The 27,899-nt window shown below is 41.9% G+C and overlaps 1 protein-coding gene across 1 annotated transcript in view; it reads right to left on the bottom strand.

The window, feature by feature from the left end:
* Positions 1 to 27,899, bottom strand: part of LOC126249302 (Down syndrome cell adhesion molecule homolog) — a 266,023-nt gene that overhangs the window by 80,034 nt on the left and 158,090 nt on the right. The window contains exon 5 of the mRNA XM_049950956.1: positions 11,554 to 11,838. Coding sequence (XP_049806913.1) covers positions 11,554 to 11,838 — 285 coding nt within the window. The remainder of the gene's footprint in view (positions 1 to 11,553; positions 11,839 to 27,899) is intronic.

The raw sequence follows: 27,899 nt of genomic DNA, 5'->3' as shown, positions 1-27,899 counted from the left end.
AGATAACATTAATAGCATTCCAGATTTGGTTTTCATTGTAGTGTCTTGCACCGACTACATGCCCTTTGAGTAGCCATACCATTCAAGAACTGTTAACCAGTGTGCTATTTTCTGCAGAATAAGTTTAAGGGACATTATCCCAGTAAGGAGGCTTCACTAATTTTGGGCGTGGTTCAGCGAGTCTTGAGCAATGTGGGTTTCCAGCCTAGATCATAGATATGAGATTGTGGTATGTTGATAATTCTTAGTCTTGGACAGTCTACAGAAGTTTAACACGTGATATGAGCTTTCCAGTATGAGTTACATGCAAAAGAGTGTTGTGGAAATGACTAAGCACGTCTTTACAGAGTTAGGTAGTGATGTCACAACTACAGTGCTATTTGTTGAGGTCACCAGAGCCTCAATTAACGCCTTTGTGACAAAAGTGGTTAGAATGTTTAAAAATAAATATCTACTCCTAATACAAATTTCAGCCATTTTTCCAATTCATACTCCCACCCCCTGTTCTATAGTCCTGGTATAAAATGTATTGTGAAAACAGAAACAAAATGACAATATAAATCTCTACTTAGCTGGCTACCCATTTCTCCATCCATGATCAGCTCTCCACAAACAGGTTATCAGTGCTGGTTCCAGCCGAAATCCTGTTATAACCTGTTTCTTATCTCAAGAGCAGTTACAAGGTTTTCTGGTGTCAGGTTACTCACTTGTACTAGTTATATTTAAGACCATCCCCATTCCCCTGCACCTGGGAATAGCCAGCAACTGATCAGGATCACCTGTACCCCTCCGCCTTCGCTTTCCACCCTTCCCCCTGGACCAATAGGGAGTCCAAATCAATAGGAAGCGCGTTATCCCTTCCCCTGCCCTTTATTGTATTACGAATCCAGCTGCCCAAACCTCCTGATTCAAAATCTGATGCTGATAGTGAAAGGATAAATTGCAGCCAGGCGCCAGCCAACACGCCAGGCATAAGAAGAATAAGACTGTTAAATTTGAAAGTAATTATGTGCTACTGATATAATTATTAATATTGTTATTAGTAAATACATTGATGTGACAAAAGCCAAACCTCCTAACATCTTGTCGGACCTCCTTTTGCCCAGCGTAGCACAGCATCTCAACATGTCATGGAGTCAACAAGCTTCTTTAGCGTCTATAGCCATCTATAATTGCTTAAGTGTTGGCTGGTGCAGGATTTTATACACGAACTGACCTCTCAGTTATGTCCCACAATTGTTCAATGGGATTTATGTCTGGTGATCTGCGTGGCCAAATCATTTCCTCAAATTGTCCAGAATGTTTTTGAAAGTAATTGTGAACAATTGTAGCCCAAACGTGAAGTCCAAGAATGGCTGTAAATGATATCCAAGTAGATGAACATAGCCATTTACAGTCAATGATCGGTTCAATTGGACCAGAGGATCCAGTCCATTCCATGTAAACACAACCCACACCATTATAGAGCCACCACCAGCTTACACAGTGCCTTGTTGAAAACTTGGGTCCATTGCTTCTTGGGGTCTGTGTCACACTTGAACCATACCATCCGCTCTTACTAAATTAGCACTCATCTAGCCAGGCCACAGTCTTACAGTCGCCTATGGTCCAACTGTTATGGTCTCCAGATCAGGAGAGACACTGCAGGTGATGTCGTAATCTAAGCACAGGCTCTCGGATCAGTTGTCTACTGCCATAGCCCATTAACACCAGATTTCACCATACTTCCTAATGGATATGTTAGTTGTATGACCCACATAGATTTCTGCGATTATTTCATGCAGTTTTGCTTGTCTGTTTGTAATAATAACTCTACACAAATGCTGCTGCTCTCAGTCATTAAGTGAAGGGCGTTGGCCACAGTGTTGTCTATGCTTAGAGGTAATGTCTGAAATTTGGTATTCTCAACTCACTCTTGACATTGTTGATCTTGGAATACTGAACTCCCTGACGATATCCGAAATGGAATGTCCCATGCATCTAGCTCCAACTACCTTGCCGCATTGAAAGTCTCTTAATCCCCATCGTACAGCCATAATCGTATTGGACACCTTTTCACTTGAATCACGTGAGTAAAAATGAAGGTTCCACCGATGCACTGCCCTTTTATATCTTGTGTACACGATACTATCGCCATCTATACATGTGCATATCACTATTCCATGACATATATCTTCACCTCAGTGTAAATTCGGTTGTACTGTAATCATGTTTTGATATTTTTTTCCAGCAGTGCAACACATCCCTGGTCTGCCAGTGGATCTGCTGGTCGAGGTGACTCAGCAGCAATCCACAGATGTTAATCAAGATTTACTGGACCTTGTATCGTTTGATTATTCTGAACCACAGCTGCAGCAGCACCAACCATCACTGTTGGTACTTCCACAGCTCACAGGGCCGCAGGATAGTCTCTCAAGAGCGCTATTGTTCATCAACACTTATAATGTGACTACGAATGAATGTAAATATGGAAATGTGGGTCTATCACCGCACTGAGACTTTGGTGTGATGACTGAAGCTGAAAATATGGTATGTGTTGACGCCAAAGTTCCACACTTGTGGTATGAGTGGGAATATCTGTGCATTATGATGGGGTGTATAAAGAATAACGTGACATATGAGTATGATCCATTACATACTGCTATAGACATTCAAATATTACTATGTAAAGTCTCCATATTAGATATGTATATGAAGACAATGCTAGAATTAACTTCATGGGGCACATATATCTAAAACATTCAGGTGTTGTGAATTTAGATGATCTGATCACGACAGACAAATTTTGTTACTGGTGACCATATGTAGAGGCGTGTACTATGAGTTTGTTAACTATTTGAGCAGAATTAATGTAACCATGTAGCTGTTGGAACAGTGTACCAATGACTGTAGTCCACCTATACCAAAGTGTATAAGTTTAGAACATGTTAAGCCTGTAGAGGCTGAAGCAATTCCTATGAATGTTAGCTGTCCTATTGGACTGAATGCAATATTAGCCGAACTGAAGGCTTTACAGAATGCAGGTATTTTTAAATTTCTCTGCTGCCACTACACCATGTAATTTTACCGCCCCTGACATCTCCGCTGCCACCCCTGACACCTCTGCAATCACCATCTCTGCTGCTGCCTCCAATCTCATAGAAAAAATGTGGATGAGTATCTGATAGTGTCGCGTGTCGAGAGAGGCAGAGAGAGAGAGAGAGAGAGAGAGAGAGAGAGAGAGAGAGAGAGAGAGCATGTAGCTTAAAGGAGGGCCCAATAACATTTGGCCTCACATGGGGCACACAGCTTTGTAATGGATGGTCACACAGTTGTGCCCTCCTCATAAATGAAATAACAGTCATGAAGAGATATGGAGACTATAACATAGTGACAGCGTTTTTGACTCCTAAAACATTACCAAGTACTTGTTACCCATATTATTTCAAAAAACATATTGAGTAGTAAAAACAATTTTTTTTACTTTTTACAACCAACACAGTGCTGTATAACAGTCAAGCTTCGTACATTCATATCATAATGTTTACAACAGGGTTCATACATTGAAAGAACGACATTACTTTGAAAAGCACGTAATGCAGCAACTTAGATTTGCGTGTAACAGCTGATTCATACGTACTACCTACGGATTTTTCCCTACAGTGGAACTAGAACACAGACTCGTTGAGTTGGTGAGCAATCCAGTATGCCTCCCAGTGACTGTTCAGACATTATACCACCTTGGTTTGGGCATTGTTGACCAGGACGGGGATACAGTCGATTTTCGAGAACAGGAAACCGTGGTATATCTTCATTTGAAGCAGCATTATGACTGTAACCAATCTACACACCAGTCAGTACTCCACTCCGCAACAGAAGGGCAACGTGATAAAAAGTTAGAATTACGAGTTCCTCAATTCCGTGGTATTGGAACCTATAACACCTCCAGCTTCCACACGATGAACAGATCAATCGTCAGGAATATATCTCCTACAAACCTTTTGCTTTGCCAGTGTTCAATAATAATGACGCGATAAGAATTCTGATTCAACATCAAGATGATTTGACACTTCTGAGCCGTAGTCTTCTATACTTGGAAGGCACATCCACAAACAAATTTTGGAAATTTGTCGTAAGTTCCTATGGGACCAGACTGCCAAGGTCATCGGCCCCTAGGCTTACACATTACTTAATCTAACTTACGCTAACGACACCACACACACCCATCCCCGAGGGAGGACTCGAGCCTCCGACAATGGTAGATCTACGAAGAATGATGAAAGCCCTTCAGAGGAAAAATAGAGACTTACACAATATGTCTTCACCTTTATGTTTCAAGAAATATGATACAAACTTAATGACATTGAAGTTGACCAAACAAGAAACACTGGAATAACATCAACACTCAAACCTTACGTACACACATCAAATTCAGAGCTCAATGCCCTACAAAATGTAGCAGGAATCATTCATGAATATGTAAGTAATCATTTTAGTATGTGTATCATTCTCAAAATCTTCATGGCATTCATTGAGGAAAATAAACAAGAACTGAATAACGTTTGAAGTGTTACAGATAATAATGCATACATTCAGGAGACAGAAGCGGCAGGAAAGAAAAGTATTTTGGATATGTTGGTGTGGAAATTACCGCACATATCTTTATCAGGTGAGGGCCATCTGAAACTTTGACATCTGCTACATTCTGGAGTTTATCTGGCATTAAGATACCATTCATACGAACTCTCTAAGCATCCCGTTTTACTGATGACATTAAGACATAGCTGGCCAATAACAATACATGTTTAATTAGAAACGCACATATGCATTATTCTGATGCTGCAGATAGACAGGAGAGGGAATGCAAATAGAGATTCAAAGGTATTTGACGACTGTAACATAATCGATGCAAAAATGTTCCAAAATTCTTTATATTACCCCTATAAAAATCTACAACTTGACTGTTATTGGTCTACTGTACGATATGTACTCAAGGTTTGTTCTTCTTACTATGAGACAATCAATTTGGATGCATGCTGAGCCCACAGAAGTTTAAAGAATTAGCTCCAGTTGTGATCAACTGCTCAAAGCAAAACTAAATTATTGAGACAGGCCCCATAGTCATACAAACTGAATTTGAATCATCTGACAATTTTCCTTTAAGTAGCGTGGTATGTGCATTACTTCTGCATGACTGTATTATTAATTAATTGCGTCTCACAGGAATTTTATAGCGATTAGTATAAATGTGGTGGTGCTGATTCACACCAGAGGCATTCCACGGTGATACTTCAAAGTGAAAACATTCAGGGATGTGCAGGGCTTTTACAATTAGTGTAGACAGTATGTACATAAAGTTGTTGCATTCACTGCATTTGACAACATGGATGAGTATTGGGATATTTCCCATTACTGTCGCTTCACCCAAACCATTTAATATGAGGGCAAGCTGAAAAGTGGTGCCACCAAATTTTTTATATAAAAAGTCGTAACGATTTTATAATGCGATCAAGTTTATTATCAGCTCACATCTTTATTCTTCAGGTCTATGTATTTGTTCTAAACAATAGTCACCCTAGAGGCAGCCACATTTCTCCCAATAACAGACCAGTATGTCGATACTGTTACTGTAGAATGTTTGACTTAGCTAACGGAGCGACAACTTCACGTCTGTTGGGTCCGCTTCATCACCAACAAAATGAAGTCCTCAGTGATATCCTTTAACTTTCTGAAACAGCGGCAAATCAGATGGCGTTATATCGAGACTGTATGGAGGATGAACTATGACAGTGAACACAAGGTGCCCAGATTGCAGCAGGTGTCGCAGCACTCGTGGGTGGTCTGGCATTACCATACTGAAAGAGAGGGTGCTGCATGTATCGATAAACACTTTGAATTTGCGGTTTCAGTTTTCTGAGGGTCTCCCATGTACTAATATAGTCATGTTACACATCGCCACAGTACACTTCAGAATTCGGTGCCCTCTAGTGGCAGAGGGCTACAACTTGCGTAATCGAATTGGGAAAGACGACCAAGTAATATGCATGAGATGTAATACTCCAACCGACATAGAGAACAGAACAGAAAAGGTGGAGGCGTTACTTTTGAGCACGCCGTTGTACAATACAAAGAACAAAGGTTCAATGAACAGCTACGTGGTTGACGCGCCATCACCATAGAAAGCCGTCGGATGATGACAGATTGCAGTATGAAGAAATGGTAATATCACTCTGAATCTAAGATCATAATGGCAAAACAGATTACGTCAAAGACTGTGAAAAAGTGTTGTCGCTTCATAATATTTTCAAAAGTGTGACAGTGAGAAATCTTGAAGATTATAACTGCCGAGATGTTTGGAGTCTTAGAAATAAGTGTGGCAGACACATTAGTGATATATATGTGTGTCAGAAAATTTACTGATACTTTTAAATTGGATTATCAGAAAATGATACCATCTTTTTTAAAACTCTTTATTGTGTTAGTTATTCACGCAGTATTCGTTGTACACTGAGGTGAAGAAAAACGTCATGGGATAGCGATATACACATCTACAGATGGCAGTAGTATCGCGTACATAAGGTATAAAAGGATAGTGCATTAGTGGAGCTGTCATTTGCACTCACGTGATTCATGTGAAATTTCTGAGATGATAACAGACTTTGAGCGTGGAATGGTAGCTGGCAGTAGACGCATGGGACTTTCCATTTCGGAAATCTTCTGGGAATTCAATATTCCGAGATCCAAGTTTCAAGAGTGTATCGAGAATACCAAACTTCAGGCATTACCTCTCGCCATTGACAATGCAGTGGCCGATGGCTTTCACTTAACGAGAGAGAGCAGTGGCGTTTGCGTAGTTGTCAGTGCTAACACAAGCAGCACTGCGTGAAATAACCACTGAAATCAATGTGGGACGTACGATGAACGCATCCTTTAGGACAGTGTGGCGAAATCTAGCGTTAAAGGGCTATGTTAACAGACAACCAAAACGAGTGCCTTTGCCAACAGTATGATATCGATTGCAGTGCCTTTACTGAGCTCGTGGCCGTATCGGTTGGATCCTAGACAATGGGAAAACCGTGGCCTCGTCAGGTGAGTCTCAATTTCAGTTGGTAAGAGCTGATAGGAGGGTGCAAGTAGGGTACACACCCCATGAAGCCATGGACCCAAGTTGTCAACAAGGCACTGTGCCTACTGGTGGTGGCTCAATAATGATGTGTGGTGTATTTATGTGGAATAGACTGGGTCCTCTGGTCCAACTGAACTGATCATTCACTGGTAATGGTTATGATCGGCTACTTCGAGACCATTTACAGACATTCGTGTATTTCATGTTCCTAAACAACAAAGGAATTTTTATTGATGACAGTGAGCCATGTCACCAGATCATTGTCCAAATTTGGGGGAAATTGTGAAATATTGTGGGCTAAGTAAACCGCAGAGTGGTTTACAGCTTTTACCAAGAGCGTCACACAGAAGCATTTCTCCGAAATGCAGAAAGAGGGTCCGATAAGGTACTTAGCTGTGTACCGCACCTTGATATATACTCGCCTGACTTTTATCCACTTTTGGGGGCTCCAGTTTTATCTCTCTTCCGAGATATATTGCCGCTAAAAATATCATGCGTTAATGCCCAGAATACTGCTGAGTGGGATGGCTTTTGGATTGTATGGCTTCTTGTAGCTATCGATAGAAATTACCCAAAATATGCAAAAATACCATACATATGGTGTCAGTAGGCATTCCAGTTTCCAAGGGAGTTCAATCCTCGTAAAACTCCAGGGCCTACAAAAATTCTAAAGGCAGAACTCTAATAATTCACTTCATTATATACCCTGGATGTTGGTGATAGTAATCCACAAAATTAGTCAGTCAGCACCCCAAACACGTAGATCTATTACTATTCTACAAGGGCGAGAAGCAACACTACCTGTGTATCAAAAGAATTTCCCACCTACTTTCGGCCCAAATGACTAGACACGAACGACATATTTGTTGTAGATGCCTCAACTCGTTTACCATAAGTGAATAGCTTGAAAGGTTTATTAAAGACTGCTCGTGCTATGAACCGGTACATGTCGAAATGCTTACCAGGATAAAAACTTACTAAAGTTTAGGAACGCCCACCACCAGGAGCATTGTCCCTCGTTTTATGTTCCGATTTCGGATGCCTCCTAGTTCCTGTGGCTCGTTGAAGGAGACCCCAATGCCTCCCATACCAAAAAGGCGTGTCCGAAAAGAGTACCATTTCGGTCTATCATATACTGGTTCATTGTATTTACACCGACGCTATTACAGTCGGACTATGTTATGTTTATTTTGCTGGTGATAGTTCAAAATTTTTAAGGCGATCTCTGGGATGGTCAGTTATGAAGTGTGTTCTGTACTACGGTTTTTTAATGCTCGGAATGTTAAGCCAGCTGAAATTCATTGTCAACTTCTAGAGACTTATGGTAAAAATGTAGTGATTGATGGAATAGTAACAAAGTGGGTAGGAAAATTCAGTGATGGACTAAGCAATGTTCATGAAAAAGTACAGAGTGGGTGGCCTTCTGTTTTCAATGATTGTTTCGATGAGAAAGCGAATGAGAAAATTCGTTAAAACAGATAGTTCACAATAAGAATGCTTTGTGATGAGCTTTCACAAATTTCTAAAACTGTTTTGCATGATACTGTCACAAATTGCTCAAATTTTCGCAAATTGTGTTGCCACTGGGTTCCAAACACCTTACGAATGCCCACAACACGTAGTGCCTTAGAAGCTCTTTGAAATTTCTTACCTGATACATAGACGAGGGAGATGAAATCTTAAACGGAATTGTGTCTGGTAATGAACCTTGGGTTTGTCATGTCATTCCAGAATCAAAACAACAGTCAGTGGAGTGTAGGCACTCACGATAGCCACAAAAAACAAAAATTCAAGACAACGTTGCTAGCACAAAAATCATGTGCACTGTAATAATCTTTTCATAATGCAGTGCCACAGTCATAATATATTTCTTTCAAGTCCGTACCGCCATTAGACTGCTGTTTATTTGCAGTGTTACATTTACAATTACACAATCATGATTTCGGCTTCAAAGTGCCATTATCAAGTGTTTTAAGTGTTATACAGTGCCTAATATGGCATACTGTCGTATTTAAAATACACTATTAGACACATTTTCTAAGGGTCGATATTTCTGATAAAGCCTACTGCTTTGTTTCATCACTGAGTATACCATCTTGACTAGACGATAAATTACAGCGTCATCTGCAATCAATCTAAGGGGGCTGCTCAGATTATCACCTAGATCATTTATGTAAATCAGAAACAACAGAGGGCCTATGACACTACCTTGCGGAACACCAGATATAACTTCTGTTCTACTCGATGATTTACCTTCTACCACTACGAACTGTGACCCCTCTGAGAGGAAATCACGAATCCAGTCACACATCTGAGACATACTCCATATGCACGCAATTTGATTAATAGCCGCTTATGAGGAACGGTATCAAAAGCCTTCTGGAAATCTAGGTATATAGAATCGATCTGAGATACCTTGTCGACAGCACTCATTACTTCATTAAACTGGCATTGAATCCAAAACTCTAATTTTATTAGAATGTCAGAAAGAGTGAGATTTCAGAAACTACTTTGAAAAAGAAGTTTCATAAGGCCCACAATAAATATTGCATTGATAATATACACAAATACGCTATTAGGCTCAAATATCTGTAATGTTATGGAGAACAATGTAAGATAGTTTTGCGTAAACTTCAAAGTTTTTATCCCACAGAACTTGACTTCATGCCACAAAAGAAATTCTTAGAAAAATCAGTCGAGAGGATCTGGTGTCAAAAGGTTCCAGATTAAACAAAACATCACTAGTGCTTGAGATGCTACTGTTAAAAAATGGTGATGTTTATGAAGAAACTGAAGTATTAGCACAGAAAGAATTATTTAGATAAGGAACAAATTCACACACATTATACTGAATAATTCCTTGCAAAGTGGCAATAATTCATCAAGCAAAACTGCCGATCATTGTGTAGTTGTTGCTAGAATTTTTGTTCAGTGCAGTGCTGAAGCTATAAGAATCTACTAGCGCTCACCATTGGTGTCTGTTCTTTTCCGAGCATAACTGTAGGTATGCCGGTAACGATGTCGGCACATTTGAATGAGATATTAGTTTTGCATACTGTGTAAGAACAATCAAAAGTGGTTACTTTAAAACATTAGAATTAATAATTCATATAACGTACTGCTACCTGCAGACTGACATTTTATCAGATTGGACACACTTTCAGCTAGATTTTGAGTAATGTGTTGCGGATAACCTAGATTTTTTTTTTTTTTACATTCTCTGTTTACAACTTCAAATATATTAATTGTATAACTGTTTTACAGCTACAGAATTAATACATGTTAATGAAATCAGAATACTTTACCAGAGACATTATTTATATTGCTCATCTGACGTTTAAATAAGAACACCAACTTATTCAGTGACTTTGTTGTACAGTTTGGCTTCGTATAGTCTCAGTTCCATTTGTTTCTAGAGGACTGTACTTGGATTTAATTGCATAAATTTGCTGAGTGTAGCACCTTGCCATCATCTAAATGTGTAAAAAGCTATAAGTGAACGTAATTCCGTTCTGGAGTTGAATGCACAGGTCACACGTCTGTAATTGACGTCTTTTCTATAATGACAGTTCTGTGATCGCTCAGTAGCTGTTTTCTGAGAACTTCACCATTGCAAGTCCCTACAGTGTACCTTGTTGCAATATAATACTTCTGTGAGGATGCTAATTTTGAGGTTCTTGTTATACTACATAAATGAATTTATTTGGCCAGGAAAACAGTGTATGATTCCCATATACAATGATAATGGAGAAGCAAGAAAGGCCCTACGTGAACTCAAAACCGAGTACAAGGTTATCTCCTTCAGTCAACTCATAATGGTCTGCAGTCAGTCTTGCAGAATGATTTGCAATGTAATTATTTAAAAATGACTGCTGTGATAGTCGTCTGTGATCATGGCAAAGTAAATCATTTAGTGCATATTCTCTAATTTATTGAGAGGTGATGATATTACATTGTGTTTCTATTGTCTTGACCCCAGTATGCGCTCCTAATTTTCTTTTCTTTTAGGCTACCTGAAATGACAGGCGCATTTTCATGACTCCCAAAATTCTAGATCACAACATAGCAGGAAATTAATGTGATACAATGCATAACCACATAAACGTCATTTCTAAAACTATAGACTGCCTAAAGCAGCGTAACGCAAAACCACTTAAAAATGAGTTCGTTAACTAGAAAGTGAGAGAGCTACTAAGTATGATGACAATTATATTTTTGTTTTGGTTGCCTTGTGTGAACGTTGCAATACTCCAATCACCAACGCCGTACTGTATTCTTGTTTACTTTATAAAGTACTATGAATCGCAAACTGAAGCGGAAAAATGACCAATGAGTGACAGCAGTAATGATCATAAACAAAAATGTACTACGTCTTAGGCCAAGAGTGTCAAGAAATAAATATCATTACCAGATGTGAAACTTTTAACGTAAGTTTCAGTGAAAATTACCATTAACAATTATTTCCACTGTATAATTTGTTATAGCAGCAGCATTGGTTGCTTGACAGGTATAATTGCCAGTATGCCTAATAGCAAGTCGACTGAAGCTGAGTATGCTGGAATATTCATCATATGGCTTTGCAGATATTTCCTGGTCTCGGGAAATAACAGCTCCGTCCTTTAACCAATGAATGCTGATAGGAAAGTCTCCTTTCCTGACAACGCATGTAAGATGCATTCTCATTCCTTCTTGTAAATCTGACTTCACAGCTATGGGGTCAATTTCAGGTGGTTCTGAAAAATGCAAGAATATAACATTATTGATCACTAGTTCAAAATAAAGTCTAATGTACATAAAGGAATTAAGAATAATTTGTACATAGTTATAGACCTAGGTACATTTCTGAAAACGAATTATTTTAAATTTCGTCTCTAATTCTCCCTCAAAATAAGTCCACGTATAGGAGAAACTTTAAAATTTGTTTACTAAGGTAATAAACCAAAGCAAATGAGAAAATGTTATTCAGTATCTGAATAACATTTAGTGAATACTAAGCTGAAGGGAAATGCCACGGAGCGTAATACGTACAAAGCTGTATTCAGTGAATTAAACTGAAATCAGTATGTTATGTATTCTTTGAGTTTAGTGTAGCCAGTGTTTACTGTTATTATAATAAACAAATTAAAGCATAATACTATATTTTAACTGCAGTCGGGATTTATTTAGTCTAAATAAGACATTCCGTTCTTGTCGTCTTGTGGTAAAAGACCTGTAAATACAATGAACATCAGCCTACAATAGCTATCCATCACATTCATTGATTAAACAGACCTGAAAACAACAAACAAGTTGTAAATTTAGAAAATTAGTCCACTGGAGACAAGTTGTATAAAAATTATCCTCATGAAGATAACACCTTACATGAATGACCGTTGGCGTATATGTGATTAGTGAACGTCATTTTAAATGAAGTAAGCTGATTTGAAGGATACATTTCTGCGCAGTCATTAAGTCTTAGTTATACTAGGCTTTGTGTATTGGAGCTTTTATGTGAGAATGAAAGCCTCTAGGCACTTGAGTTTCAGTACTTCCATAAACATTATTTTGACTTTCAGTACTTCAGAAAGTGTTATTTTCATATACTCTTTACACCTGAGTATTATAAGTGCTGTTTGCGGAACACAGTCCACATCTTCGCTCTAAGAAGGAACCGCCTAAGTAGTTATAAGGTTTCAGACAACTACCCGTCCCATGTCTGGCACATGGGTGGACAACTGGTAGTCCATGGGCTGTATCGAGCCTGCGAATGGTTTCAGTCTGACTCTCGGAAGAAATTGGAGGGAGAACGAGGTGCTGCAGAATATCGCAACGGACGTTTTTAAGACAGCTATTGTATAATACTGTAAGTAAGGAAACAATGTTCATGACGCATAAATAAATGTTAGCTTCTGTAAATGGGGTGAATGTAAAATGAATGCACTCTTAAAAATGTGTGTTAAGAGGTATAATTTGTTAGTGTGACGCACTGGGAAAGGGATTCCATACATGCCGGTGTCAGTTTTGACATGTTGTGCAAAGAGTGCTGCTGTTGTTTCATGTGATGAGGTGGTCATTGAGTTTGAGCAAATACGTGAATCAGGCCCGCGAGTCGCCAAAGGTTGCCCATGCCTGGTCTAGCACATGGCAGAACGCTGAGTGTGTCCACTAGCAGTCTCACTGGATGCACAATCTTTGATTAAAATCTGGCTGGCGGCTGGCCACAGCAGAGTCTAAGCCTTGTCAATCGCAACATGTGACAAATCAACGGGCCACACAGATAATTCTCTAAATCCGGTTATCTTCTCAATGTGGCAACACTATAAGCTGTGACAATTCCTGAAGGAAGTATTGTATCCTGTTCAAGATATTATGCTGCATCGGCGCCCATGGTCTAGCGATACTCCCGTTTCGCACGTCGGGCCAGTAGGTTCTGCTTGTTCCCGCCCCTACCGTACGGCCGCGAGAGCTTCCTTGTTTCCCTTTAGTGTCGTGTGAGTCCTTGCGTACGGAGCATCACTGTTTGTCTCTCTGCGTCTCGTGTTCGTGACTGAATTTTGAAGCGGCGTTGTCTTGCACCGTGATGTCGTCAGTGGCTCCCAGGAACATTCCACGCACAGGTACTGTCAGTTATAGTTTTGACGCCCGCATACCGTGGTCGTGCGGTAGCGTTCTCGCTTCCCACGCCCGGGTTCCCGGGTACGATTCCCGGCGGGGTCAGGGATTTTCTCTGCCTCGTGATGGCTGGGTGTTGTATGATGTCCTTAGGTTAGTTAGGTTTAAGTAGTTCTAAGTTCTAGGGGACTAATGACCATGGATGTTAAGTCCCATAGTGCTCAGAGCCATTTGAACCATTTTTTATAGTTTTGACAATTCCATGCGGCATGTGCCACCAGGTTCGTTAGAAATTTAAGATTGTCTGATAGACACGATGAAGGTAACTTCAGAAAAGGTACACATGGCTTAATTCGAGTATGAATCATGCGTGTTTTATGTCAAGTTTGTAGATCCACTTCAAGTTGAAAGGCTCCTTTTGTGGCACGGACAACAAGACCCTTTCATTTATCGTGTTGGTTCTAATAATACGCTTATTCTGTCAAGTGCGGTGGTGGATTATACGAATGCCAGGGTGTTTAACCTTCCGTCCAAAGTTGATGACAGTTTCCTCAATATCGTCCTGCTTCCGTTTGGAGACATGGAAAATATACGCCGGGAAAGCTGGCCAGCTCGTCGTAGTTTACAAGTTTGCAGTGGTTAGATCCGTGGACATCGTGGTAGAACGGAATATCTCCTCCCGTTTGCAGGTGTTCGGATACCACGCACATGTAATTTACACAGGACAAGTAGGGACCTGTTTTATATGTAATGAGAGTGGTCACTACCGCACAAACTGTCCCCGTCGTGTCACCGTCTTGAAATCCACTTACGAACATCGTAAAAGGCTGACTTTTGGGGACCTCGTTCCGCCAGTGACAGCCGTTGTGCCCAAACCAACTTCCTGAGGGGCAACGTGAGCCATTTCTTGATCGTCCTAGTGAATTTCCACGGTTAGCCTCGCGTAGGGACTTTGCGCAGTAGCTGATGCTTCGCCGCCACTTCTACTTCAAAACAAGCAAATACGTACGCAAGATGGTGAGGAGTCAACCGATTCCTCTTCCCTTCTATGCGCTACTGGAACTATTCTGTTGGAGGACGCCGCTTCCTTCACTGAGTTCATACCGGATGATAACATGTCGACTGCTGTTCAAGATTCGAAAGCGTCCAGCACCGCCTGTGATGTATCTCCAGAGACTGTGACCACCTCCTCGGGATCGCGTGAGGATGGACCTGTTTGGAGCTTCGTACTATATCGACAGACTTGCAGGGTATCCCTGAGCCTGTAACGCATTCCCACCCTTCTTCTGCAACCCCGGATGGGGAGACCATGCCACAGGCCGCTGCCGATCAGACCCGGATAGGCACAAGTGTGCCAGTGGAACACGTGTTGAAGGCAAAAGACATACCGCCAGTTTTCGTTTCCGTTGATTCTCAGGAGTCGCACCACCCACCCTGGAAGAGTGGGGTGTGTCCTCTGCACCTGATACTGAATTTCCGCAGAACCCCTCCCCCCCAACCCCCCACGTTGCCCGAGGTGGCAGTCGCCTCCCGCAAAGCTGCAATGAACAGCGTTTTCAACCTGAGCACGGCATCGCGAAAATAAATAAATAAATAAAATAAAAAAGAGAGAAAGAGGGTGGAAGAGAGGGAACCAGCACTTTGCATTTAAATTCATCCGTTGAATCTGCCATGGGCTGTGGGCTGTGATACACGAGCTTAAAGGCCAATTACAAATAATCATCTGAATTCTTTTAGATCTAGATGCAGACCTGTATTTTTCGTACCTAGAATATGAACAGCGTTAGTTCCGATCTTAGACTTGCGGCACTGTGACAGTTTACTTACGATTCAACTGCAGACGTGATAGTTTTGCAAGAAGTGTTAGTTGATGAATTTTATATTCCTGGCTTTTCTACATTTTTACATTGAGATTTCTGAACTATCCACTGGTACCACGTTATTTTACAGAGAGGGAATACCATTGACCGATTTCGATGTTTGTAACAATGGCTGAGGGATAGGCTGCACTTTTTGTGACCTTACTTTAATTCTTCTTTATGCCCCTACAGCATCTGGTCATTCCGAAGATCGAGTGCGTTTTTACAAACAGGGTGTATGTTATTTATTTTATAAACTTAGCAGAACCAACAGTTAGGCGGAGATTTTAATTGTGTTTTGCGTCCTGTAGATCATACTCAGAACTTCAATTTCAATAAGGAAATTGACGATTTGGTGCGCTCTTTGCAAATACGAGCTGCATGGATCTGTCACTATCCACGTCTCGTCAGGTAATCGCATTTTACAGCTCCCTCCAGCAGCAGACTCTACTGTTTTCATCTTTCTCGTTCTTTATGTTGGCAACTGTTAGCGATAAACAGGATACCCGCTTGTTTCACTGATCACTTTCCATCTCTGAAACCTCAAATCATGTACCGCAACCAGTAAAACTATATCTTCTCCCAAGGATGTTGAACACATCTCTCTTAAAGGTCCCTTCCCTCAAGATTCTCTTTCGACACGTTTGGACTCGCAGCTTGCGTTTCAAGGACGTTATTCTTTTCCTATGGAATAGTGGTCAAGGCATTCAAAACCGTTGAGCCGGAAAGCGTTAATGCATTACGGTGCCGAGACTGCGAGGGATCTCCTGCAGACCCAGGAATTTTATTATTCCGACTTACGACAAATTTATGAAGGTACCAGCAAGCTACCTTAAGGATTATTGATGCCCATCATGTTAAGGGGAAGCTTCTTCAGTCAAATAGAGAACAAATGGAAGGTTTCAGGTTGTGATCAAAACCCCGCACACTGTTACTGGCTGAATTGACTTCCTGATATCATCTCATCGGGTTGCGCGGGTGCCGAAAAAGAGCATATCTCGTCCCCCACTCACATCGATGGTCACGTACTGACTTTGCAACGTGATATTTCCCCAGCGATCTATAATTACGTTACTGACTCTTATGACGACCGTGCTACTGATACGATTTTCCCTCATTCATTTATTCCTCTCCTGAACTGCGTGGTTACTCCTGCATTAAGTGATAAATTTCTAAGTGACTTTACTCGAGATGATATATATCCCCTTATTATTGGTTCACAATCGCAAAAATCAATCGGACTCAACGGTATTCCTAAGAAACTTTATGTAAATTCCACCCAATCAGACTCCTTAATTTAGATCACAAAACAGTCGCCCGGGCTGTTATTAGCCGTTTGTCGATACTGCTAGAGATTATTGTTGCTGCTCACCAAAGCTGCGTGCCGGGGCGCACGGTCCTGCTTCCTGTGGTTGAATGCCATGACTTCGTCTCGGTAGCTGCAGCTACTTCTGCTTCTGGAGCCTTACTTTCTATTGATTTTAATAAGAAATTTGACAGGGTTAGTTACAGCTTCTTTCTGCGGGTGCTCGAGTCAACGGTCTCAATCACACTGCGTATCAGGTATTATCCAATCTAGTTACTGGTATTCAAGCATCTGTCGTGATGAAAGGACAACTTACTCTCCAGAACACAATTCGACGACGCTTACCGGAGGTGAATCCAACTCTATATCCCTTTCTGTCTTGTCCTTAGAACCTCTGATTCGCCGTATTGCTGATCAGTTATATGGCTGGAAGACAATGGGAGAACCTTTCTCGGCGCGAGCGTACGCGGATACTGTTACGTTATTGCTACGTCATATCGATGACACATTGGATTATTTTGTTCTCTCTTTCTCTATGGGCCCTCATTAAAGTGATGTTTAAGGTAGTCAATCAGATCCAAACCAACAAAATTGGCCATTTCTGAAGCTACCCAGAGTGGGGGGAAGTTGCTAATGTCGGTGTCAGCAAATGTCTACAGGGGTGCTTTCACAGATTTAGGACAGAGGAACTACGAGGGTTGGAACTTAAATAGTGGCAACTATTCATTCACAGCCGATACAAAGCCGATACATGGTAGCACCTGTTACTGTCCTTCAAAATAGTCACCAGCGTTGTGTAGAACCCGTTGCCAGCGATGTGGAAGGCTTAGTATACCGTTAGCAGACCCTGTTTGATTGATTGTGCAAATGGAGCGGTCTAAAGTTATGGCGATTCTCGTATACCACCGTGATTACGTTCCACCACGGCAGACCGTCAATGCACAGTATTAGTGTTCGTTTACGGAGCATCACCTGCGACCAGCTTTGCGAAATAAGCGGTGACACTTTCTGCACAACCCACCCATCATTTTGTACGACAATGCATACAGTGCAATCTGTGGCTGCTCTGTTCGGTCGATGGGACTGGGAAGTACTGTACCATCCACATACTCCCCGGACTTAAGTCCTTGTGACTTTGATTTGATTCCAAAGATGAAGGAACCAATTCGTGGCATTCGCTTCAGAACTGTTCCAGAGATTCGACAGGCAGTAGACCACTCCATTTGCACCATCAACAGAACAGGCTCTGCTGACGGTATACTACGTCTTCCACGGGTTCTACACAACGCTGGTGACTACTTTGAATGGTAGCAACAGGTGCAAACATATAACTCTTTTGTATCGGTTGTGAATAAATAGTAGCCACTATTTAAGTTCCAACCCTCATATATTCACTTCGTAACTAGTACCCTGACATATGGGTCCTATATTGTAAGATGGCAAGAACTATGCCCCTTACATGAAGTCATTAAAGATCACCTAACTCACGTTGAGCGAACAGTAGGGCTGAACAAAAACGACTGACAAGGCACACTGCAACTTGTAGAGGGTATAGTATGGACGTATCGGAATAATTAATGTTGGGTGATGGTTTTAAAGTAATTCACACGACATGAAAACTTTGTGGAAACACGTCGATTTACTGGAGGCTAGTTTACCCCAGGGAAGTACTCTGAATTGACCGTGGCCGCCAGGGGAGCGGCTAAGGGAAGCGACAATAGGCAGCTTAGGGCGGCTCAAGCTCTGAGAAAGCGGTAACACGGCGCGGCCTCCATCCGCCTTAAGATGAGTGAAAGTGAGTGGGTGGTTGACCCCGACTCCATGCTGGTGTACCAGGAAACAGACGGAGAACTTTATGCCTGTTGATAAATGTCCGTCATCCCGTTTTCTGTGAAACATGCGAGAAAGCCGCGCAAAGCTACGGTGGAGCGGTCAACAGAGGTCAAAATATGCGTGTTCGTGACTATAGCAACTTCACGGTGAATTCACGGTCCACAGAGCCTGAAGTAAATCAGGTGAAGAGCGACAGCATGAAAAACGCCGACCTCCGATGGGAACTTAGGACCAAGGAATTATAAGTACTCTCCTGGGAGTCAGAATTCTGGAAAAATTGGTGTTTGTGCATATGCTAACCTTGATAGGTGGCCTGGGAGCAGCAAAATAGCAGAAGTTGAGAGGAAGGGAAATTTTGTGGGAATTTGTTCACTTCCCAGCGCAGGCATTGGTCGGCGCTGGGAAGCGATGCATAATTAACGCGACTTGTGCTGCAATTGGCGTAAGTGATTTTGCTGGAGAGGAAACCGAGGCGAAGAGCAGACTGTGAGAAGTTTCCATAAAGGTCTTCCGTTCCCAGCTTACCTAGAGTGCGGACGTGGCGTTCTTGACTCAGCTTGCCTGAGAAAGAGTGAGCATCTCTGCAGTTTAGGACGTACCAAATGGAACGATTGAGCTTGGAGATAGGAAGTTTTGGTTCAGCTATGTACTGAGCAAGGTAGCTAGGAGTGAATAGACGAGCACAGCCTTGCAGCACCATGAGGTCGGCTGACGTCCACACAACGACGCCAGTCCGCCACGCTGAATTCGGTGATATTGCGCCCGCTCCAGCAACTGATTAATTTGTTGGATGACGTCGGCAAAGTTTCCATGAGGGTTTCATGGACCGTGTATTGTAGAATTCTTCTCGCACTTCGCATTACGCATGGGTCAGTCGATAGGAATTACTTTTGATTTATCGCGCTTTACTCCATGCAAACGCAATTTATTACCACTGCCTGTTAGGAGAGTCATGTAATGTGATGATTGAAGGTCGTGAGTTAAAATAAATCTGTGCTAATCGACTGCATCTGTTTTCAATCAAGTAGTTGAAATCCCAAGTCACTTTCTTAATTAATTTTATGTTCAACATTTGCATCTGGTGTTCAATAGCTGAATACAACATCAATGTGCACCCCTTTTTAATTAAAAGGGATAAATTCTGAATCAATTAATGTCAACACTGCCACCGCAGTTCAATCAGGAGTCATAGGGCCTTATTACTTTCTTTGCGTTATCCGATATTGCGGCAGTTTTGCAATCTCTGTTGATTTGTTAGTCAATTACCTGTGGTGAACAGACACCAAAACCAGATAAGTGACGGGTGAGGTGTTACAATATGACGAACAAAATTCGAATTCGTATGGTTGATGGTCGGTTAAAAGTTCTTCAGACACGTTTATGTAGTGAAGAAACGTGGCATTCCCAAAGCAGACATCTATGGCCATTAACACAGCGTACTGAATCGAGCTTGTGAGAAGACTTTATGTGTAAAGGTCTTCCTCAGATTTTGTAAAGAATTTCCTCTAGCGGTTTTCAGCTGCATTAAATAACACGGAAAATAAAAACCAAGCGTGTATTTGTCTGTTCCCCAATTAGAACTGAGAACTCACACTGCCCTTGTATCGAAAGAAATGTGTGGAACCACTGAGATAAGGAGACGCAGCTGGGATTAACTTTCTCTCATCGCAATAATGATCGCTAATCCTCATAACGCAACGATAAAGATAAGAACAGTTGTTACTTATGTTACGTACTGAATTCCTGGAGCCCCAAAATTAATTTATCTGCCTCAGTGTATCATCTTACATGAGGATTATGTAGCTTAAGTCATCGAAATGGAAAGGGAATTCCAGGTGAATACAGCCAAACGATTCAGAGCCACATGCGGAAGTTAGTGCACTATCACAGGATTGCCAATATTTGTAACGATGTTGCCAGTTGTTAACTGTGCTGGGGACAGCTGCGTAGAGATATATCTGTCATAGTGTTGCCAACTTTGGGGATTTTCCACTAAAACTGGTGGTTTCTATCCCCCTTTTAATAGCGTAATATTTCTTCTAGTGGCTACTGGATTTTATTTTGGTTTAGTAGAATTCGGTTTCAGTTACTGAAAATGCGATCTCTCAACCACTAAGCTACACTCCTGGAAATGGAAAAAAGAACACATTGACACCGGTGTGTCAGACCCACCATACTTGCTCCGGACACTGCGAGAGGGCTGTACAAGCAGTGATCACACGCACGGCACAGCGGACACACCAGGAACCGCGGTGTTGGCCGTCGAATGGCGCTAGCTGCGCAGCATTTGTGCACCGCCGCCGTCAGTGTCAGCCAGTTTGCCGTGGCATACGGAGCTCCATCGCAGTCTTTAACACTGATAGCATGCCGCGACAGCGTGGACGTGAACCGTATGTGCAGTTGACGGACTTGGAGCGAGGGCGTATAGTGGGCATGCGGGAGGCCGGGTGGACGTACCGCCGAATTGCTCAACACGTGGGGCGTGAGGTCTCCACAGTACATCGATGTTGTCGCCAGTGGTCGGCGGAAGGTGCACGTGCCCGTCGACCTGGGACCGGACCGCAGCGACGCACGGATGCACGCCAAGACCGTAGGATCCTACGCAGTGCCGTAGGGGACCGCACCGCCACTTCCCAGCAAATTAAGGACACTGTTGCTCCTGGGGTATCGGCGAGGACCATTCGCAACCGTCTCCATGAAGCTGGGCTACGGTCCCTCACACCGTTAGGCCGTCTTCCGCTCACGCCCCAACATCGTGCAGCCCGCCTCCAGTGGTGTCGCGACAGGCGTGAATGGAGGGACGAATGGAGACGTGTCGTCTTCAGCGATGAGAGTCGCTTCTGCCTTGGTGCCAATGATGGTCGTATGCGTGTTTGGCGCCGTGCAGGTGAGCGCCACAATCAGGACTGCATACGACCGAGGCACACAGGGCCAACACCCGGCATCATGGTGTGGGGAGCGATCTCCTACACTGGCCGTACACCACTGGTGATCGTCGAGGGGACACTGAATAGTGCACGGTACATCCAAACCGTCATCGAACCCATCGTTCTACCATTCCTAGACCGGCAAGGGAACTTGCTGTTCCAACAGGACAATGCACGTCCGCATGTATCCCGTGCCACCCAACGTGCTCTAGAAGGTGTAAGTCAACTACCCTGGCCAGCAAGATCTCCGGATCTGTCCCCCATTGAGCATGTTCGGGACTGGATGAAGCGTCGTCTCACGCGGTCTGCACGTCCAGCACGAACGCTGGTCCAACTGAGGCGCCAGGTGGAAATGGCATGGCAAGCCGTTCCACAGGACTACATCCAGCATCTCTACGATCGTCTCCATGGGAGAATAGCAGCCTGCATTGCTGCGAAAGGTGGATATACACTGTACTAGTGCCGACATTGTGCATGCTCTGTTGCCTGTGTCTATGTGCCTGTGGTTCTGTCAGTGTGATCATGTGATGTATCTGACCCCAGGAATGTGTCAATAAAGTTTCCCCTTCCTGGGACAATGAATTCACGGTGTTCTTATTTCAATTTCCAGGAGTGTATTTATGTCTTTCGAAATATGTTATTACTACTTTATTTGATTTCTGGAGTATTTAACTTTTACTATGACGACAGCACTGACGCTTTACAATGTGATATCAAACGAATCATCACACTGCATAGACCACATGCGCGGATTCCCTGTAGAATGAACAGTATTTAGTGGCAGCTAGTTAGAGTTTATTTCATGAGCGAAGGCGGCTTGCGCATGTGCAGGGAGTGCAGCAACCGGTTTCAAACAATGGGTGCTCACTTATTTCACTGTCGCTTCGAATAACCAAAAACGTAGTGAAGTCCTAAGGGACTAAACTGCTGAGGTCATCAGTCCCTAAGCTTACACACTACTTAATTTAACTTAAGCTAATTTACGCTAAGTACAACACACACACCCATGCCCGAGGGAGGACTCGAACCTCCGGGGGGTGGGGGGTGGGGGGGGGAGGGGGTCTGCGCGAATCGTGACAAGGGTCCATAGACCACGCGGATACCCCGCGTGGCTTCGAATAACGACAGAGTGCTTGTTGGCTAACGCAGAATGTGTCACGTCAGATGCGCGAAAAAGTAACTCGACTGTCGTTGTTCTTGGTGTGCACTATACAATTGTGATTCTCAATGTATGGTACTAGTTCACGACTTCGTACGTGCACCACAATATGCGCAAAAGTTTCGGGATTCTTGGCTTCAAGACGCAAATTTAAAAGATTGGCTCCGGATTACTGAAACTACTACTGGTCAGATAGCGAAGCAAAAATTTTGTGGATCAGTTTTAAGGAGTCACATGGAGATAAGAAGTCTCATGGGATGTCAAAGAAGCATCTACAAAATAAAAAGGTAAGCAACCTTTTTTTCAATTGATTAGTCATTCATTAATCGGCTTTACATCTTTGACCACTCCTTGACTAAGTAAATTGTTGCAGGTTGTAACTATGCACCCTAAAATTTTTCCTAAGTCAGAGCCCATTGGGAATTTAAAAAAAGGAAGATGCAAGACATGCATTATTCACAGCCATGCATACCAGTACACGTGTATTCGACCATTTGGGACAGGTAATTAATCACAGTCGTGAAATAGATATCGAAAAAGTTCATCTGCATCGAACTAAGTGCACTTCAGTTATAAAAAGCTTGTAAGCATCGCATTTCACTGACGTTCTAAAACAAGATTGCAAAGACCAACAATTTACCTTATCAATTGATGAAACTACTGATATTGCTGTACATAAGTACTTGGGATTGATTATAGTTTATTACAGTAAATTACACCAAATAATAGCATCTACATACCTTGACCTTCCTCAACCGCCCCAGTGTAATGCTGAAGCTCTTGTCTCTGCTACAAAGAAGACACTTCAACGATTCGATTTGAGACTTGAAAATTTAATGGGCATTGGTACAGATAAGACCACTGTCATGGTTGGAGTAAATAACGGTGTATTTACGAAATTGAAAGAAGAGGTACCACACCAGTTTTTAGTACGTTGCTTGTGCCATTCCTTGCAACTGGCTGTTTCAGCTGCTGCAAAAGAATTTTTACCGAGAAATTTGGAGTTTTAATTAAAGGGGCATGTGACTGGTTTAGTCGCTCCTCTTCCAGACAATCTCTTTATAAGGAGCTATACAAAACCACCAACGATGGACAGAAACCATTACAAATAGTTGAAGCGTGCCAAGCAAAGTGGTTATCAATAGAATCCACTGTCTCAAGAATTTACACGCAATGGTCAAAGTTAAAAACATATTTTTTTGACGAAGTGAGCGACAGGTGTCCACTTTAAAAACTAGTTGCCTGAAATGAGAGAAAAAGGACTGCAATGGGAAGAGAAAGAAATGTTGCGTAATCGGTGCAGAACATTTGTAGTAAGTCTGATTGAAGAAATAAAAAAAACAGGTTACCAGGAAATGTGACGTTGACGAAAAAAAATTCCAGAATAAGTGTTGAACAAGCACTTAATCACAACAAACAAAATATAATTGATATAATGGCTCAGTTCAATAAAAGTATAGAATTTATAGCAAGAGTGGGTGATCAGTGGCGACAAATTTTTGAATGAAGTATTGCATTTCAGAGATGCTCAAGGGGAATCGAGATTTGAGGAATTGGTGACTTTTGCGATTACTCTCCTAATACTACCTCATTCCAATGCCGATGTTGAGAGTCAGTTTAACAGTATGAATGTAATAAAAAACAAGCAGAGGAATAGAATGAAGTTAAATCTTTTAACTGCTGTATAAAGAATACTGTGTGGTTTGAGGTTGGAAGGAAAATGCTGCAACGAATACGAAACTCCAATAAACGTTGTGAAACAAATCGCTACCAAAGAATCGTATCAATCTGAAAGCGACAGTGATGATGATGCCGACCAAAACGATTCATCTGAAGAAGACGAATTCATTTAAGCAATTAGCTGGTGTTATAGAACTTTTTGTATGTTCCTAACCTTGACTTGCTGATTTATTTATTATATGTTCATTTAATAATTGTCAATATTTTATTACTTAATAATAAAGGAAACTAATTAATAATATACTTACTTTTCTCATAATAATTTAAAAAAAAGTTAGTGGAAATTTTAGCGATTATGAAAGTAGGAGCATTTTTGTTACTGTTTTTTTGGTGGTTTTTGCACTTGAAACTGGGGGGGGGGGGGGAGCTCACTTGAATTATTGGAAACACTGATCTGTCATGCTCGTGTTATACTGGATCATAAGATAGGCGCGAGCACGTTTGCTCTTCATACAGTGTTGTTTCCGAATCTTACAACAGAATGTCGTCAGTTAAAAACAATAATAAATAAAAATAAGTTGATGTTCAGTTAACGCCGAAAAATGTTTTCTTAGGATTTTGTTACTGAATTCCGATTTGGCTATTTCCAGAGATAACAAAAAATGAATCAATAACATCGTTAGTTGAGCGGGATCTGAAGCAGCACCAACCCTTGCCCTTGATCACGAGCTGAACATGGCGCCATGGAGCAATTATGAAACAACTCTCTGTCATCGGTCTGATGGTGGTCAACACAGCCAGTTCACAACATGAAATATAAAAGCAACTGAATATTAAGCGTACAATTATCTGCATAGGGCCGCAGAATTTAATTTACGATCTCGATCTCACACAAATGTGATGACTGTTCACATTGCTTCATCAATATGAAAAAGGAATATTAAGAGAATTTAGCAGGATCACCCAGATCCATTCACGAAAAGATGCAAATGATTACGAGGTGCTAAACATAGGCAGCAGTATAACGAATTCTCTACGGCACTGGCAATACGAAGAAATTCATGATAAGTTGCGCACTTATCCTATTCCGTTTGTGGTGAAAACTTATTTTAATAAAACTGAAAATATGTGCACAAACGACCTTGTACAAAGGTCATAAACTGTTGATCTCAAATGAATTATATCTACGTCCGGTCTAGTGTCATGCAGAATTAGAATATCAGGAATACCACAAAAATGTGGAGGTGTTATGTATAATACACTAATACATCGATTTTAGATGGAATTCATCTGAGAGGTTGTGTGGTGGCATGAGCCCCTTCTCATATTTCTATCTTACTCTGAGTAATTCGTTTTTCCTCTCTAATTGCATGCGGTGAAAAGTTGCTATTCCTTCACACGCAGCGTCTCTGGTCACCCAGGTGGTCCGGTGACAGGCGGGTTCTGCTGATCTTCAAGGGGTTAAGCCGACGGGTGTGAGGGAGTCGAGTAGATGCTTTCCAGACGCCGACATTGTCATAAGAGCGGGGGCGACACGCCCACAGGGGCCTGACGGAGCGGCTGGGCTAGAGATTCCATTACTTTGCAGAAACTTAGTGAAAACACTTTCTGGCGAGCTACCAGCGAGGCGTGGGAATGACTTGTGTTCCCAGGCAGTCTTGGTGGGCAGATTCCCGCGTTTTCTGCAAAATCATAACTGTGATTGGCTTGCTCATGGGATAGCTCAATGACGTAGCAAAATCGGCGCAGAAATAGGCGCCAAGTATCTCCATTGGTGGAATAGTAGTGCATCGGCGATAGAGTGGAATTTTCTGCCGGTTTTCTAGTTGCTGATTGGAACGTTTAATCACGAGCACTGTCCTGGGGGCGGGAATGTTCTGTGTTCAGCTTGTATGGGTGCTCTTGAGAGAGTCGGCTCTCGCCTTTCAGTTGGAGTAGGTTACAAGACTGAGCTCTCGCTGCTCTGGAGAGCCTGCCTTCCGTTGGCTGTCTAATATACTTTTATTTAATTGTAACTGTTTGACGAAGTTGCTGAAGTTTCGACTTCAACGTAACTTTCTGAGTACAGTTGGCAATTGAGCGTTCTGTGTACAAGCGGCCTATGTTGTCTGTCTTGAGCAGTTTTGGCTAAGTCGACTGTATCGGAGTTACTGTGTGACTTCGCTTGTTAAAATCAATCACTGTACCGTCAGTGATTGTGTGGCGGGCCTTCTTCATCTCCCTCAGAGGCGCATTTGTATTGCTAGGAAGTGTTTAGTCTGGAACAACCAGATCAGGATAATGTGTTTTGGGCTATACTCGCGACATTATCATCACGACGACGGGACGTTGAAGCAACCAGCCATCGCCTCCGGTACGCCAGATCGTGTCCTTGCAGTTAAGAAGACAGCTTGGTAATGTATGTCCGCAGCACTGGCAGATTAGGGAATTTTGCTAGGTGCTAATCAGAGCTCAGCAGAGCGGGCCTGTTTGTCTTTTCTAACTTTGTTCTGTCTTGGGTGTTCATTGTCTGAGTTCTCACTACTGTAGCAGCAATTAATGTTTTGTTGGCTGGGTGTTTCTCTTAAGATTTGAGTTGCAAGGAATTGGCTCCACATACCAATTCGTTATAAATGTCACAATCTAGTTTATGGACTACTTCACATTCACACCATTTATTTGAGTATCCAACTTGATGTATTGTAAATTTTTCATGTGTTTTGTTTATTATTTTGAATTTAGGCATAATAAATCAAATTGTTATTTTGGACAGAACTTTCATTCTGTTAATCGGTAGAGCAACCCATTCATTTCTCACTATGTTAATGAAACTTTCCTTTATTTAACTAATTTATATCAAACTAAATTATTGCAGGTGCCAAACTCTTTTCTAGTGCACTTGCAGGGTCGATTACAGTCAGTTCGCATTTCTTCTTAATCCATGTGCAACAGCAGTTGTCGGAGTTAGAAAAGGGAGAGCTTAGAGCACCATTTCCATATGAAGATTCTAGAAGAATTTGGTGTTAAATACACTGCTAGCCCCGGCACCTCGCAAGGTATACCTGCTTAAAGGAAGTTCCTCTAAGTAAGGAATCATCTTCAGAGGACGTCATGTTTCCAAGCAGAGAAGAAATTAGCATATTTCATCAAAGTATAGGAGATATTAGAGATAAAATTAGAGAACTGCGTATACATGTTGACTCAGAAATTAGTGGTATATCGAAACACAACTTAAATAATTTGATAATTCAGAGGCTTCCTTTACCAGGATACAGATTAGCTGGCTGTTTCTCAAGGAATTCCTTGCGGGATGGCGGAGTGGTCACGTACGTAAAAAATTATATTCCAATTGAGTCCATAGCACTGCTCTGAACAGAAATTTGGATGCCGTGCAGGGGCAGTTGAAATTAATGAAAGGAAACTTCTAATTGTTGTTGTTTATAGGTCGCCTAACTCTGAC

The sequence above is a fragment of the Schistocerca nitens genome, chromosome 3, assembly GCF_023898315.1.
Source record: "Schistocerca nitens isolate TAMUIC-IGC-003100 chromosome 3, iqSchNite1.1, whole genome shotgun sequence".
Classification (NCBI taxonomy): domain Eukaryota; kingdom Metazoa; phylum Arthropoda; class Insecta; order Orthoptera; family Acrididae; genus Schistocerca; species Schistocerca nitens.
This window is presented reverse-complemented; position numbering and strand designations above follow the sequence as displayed.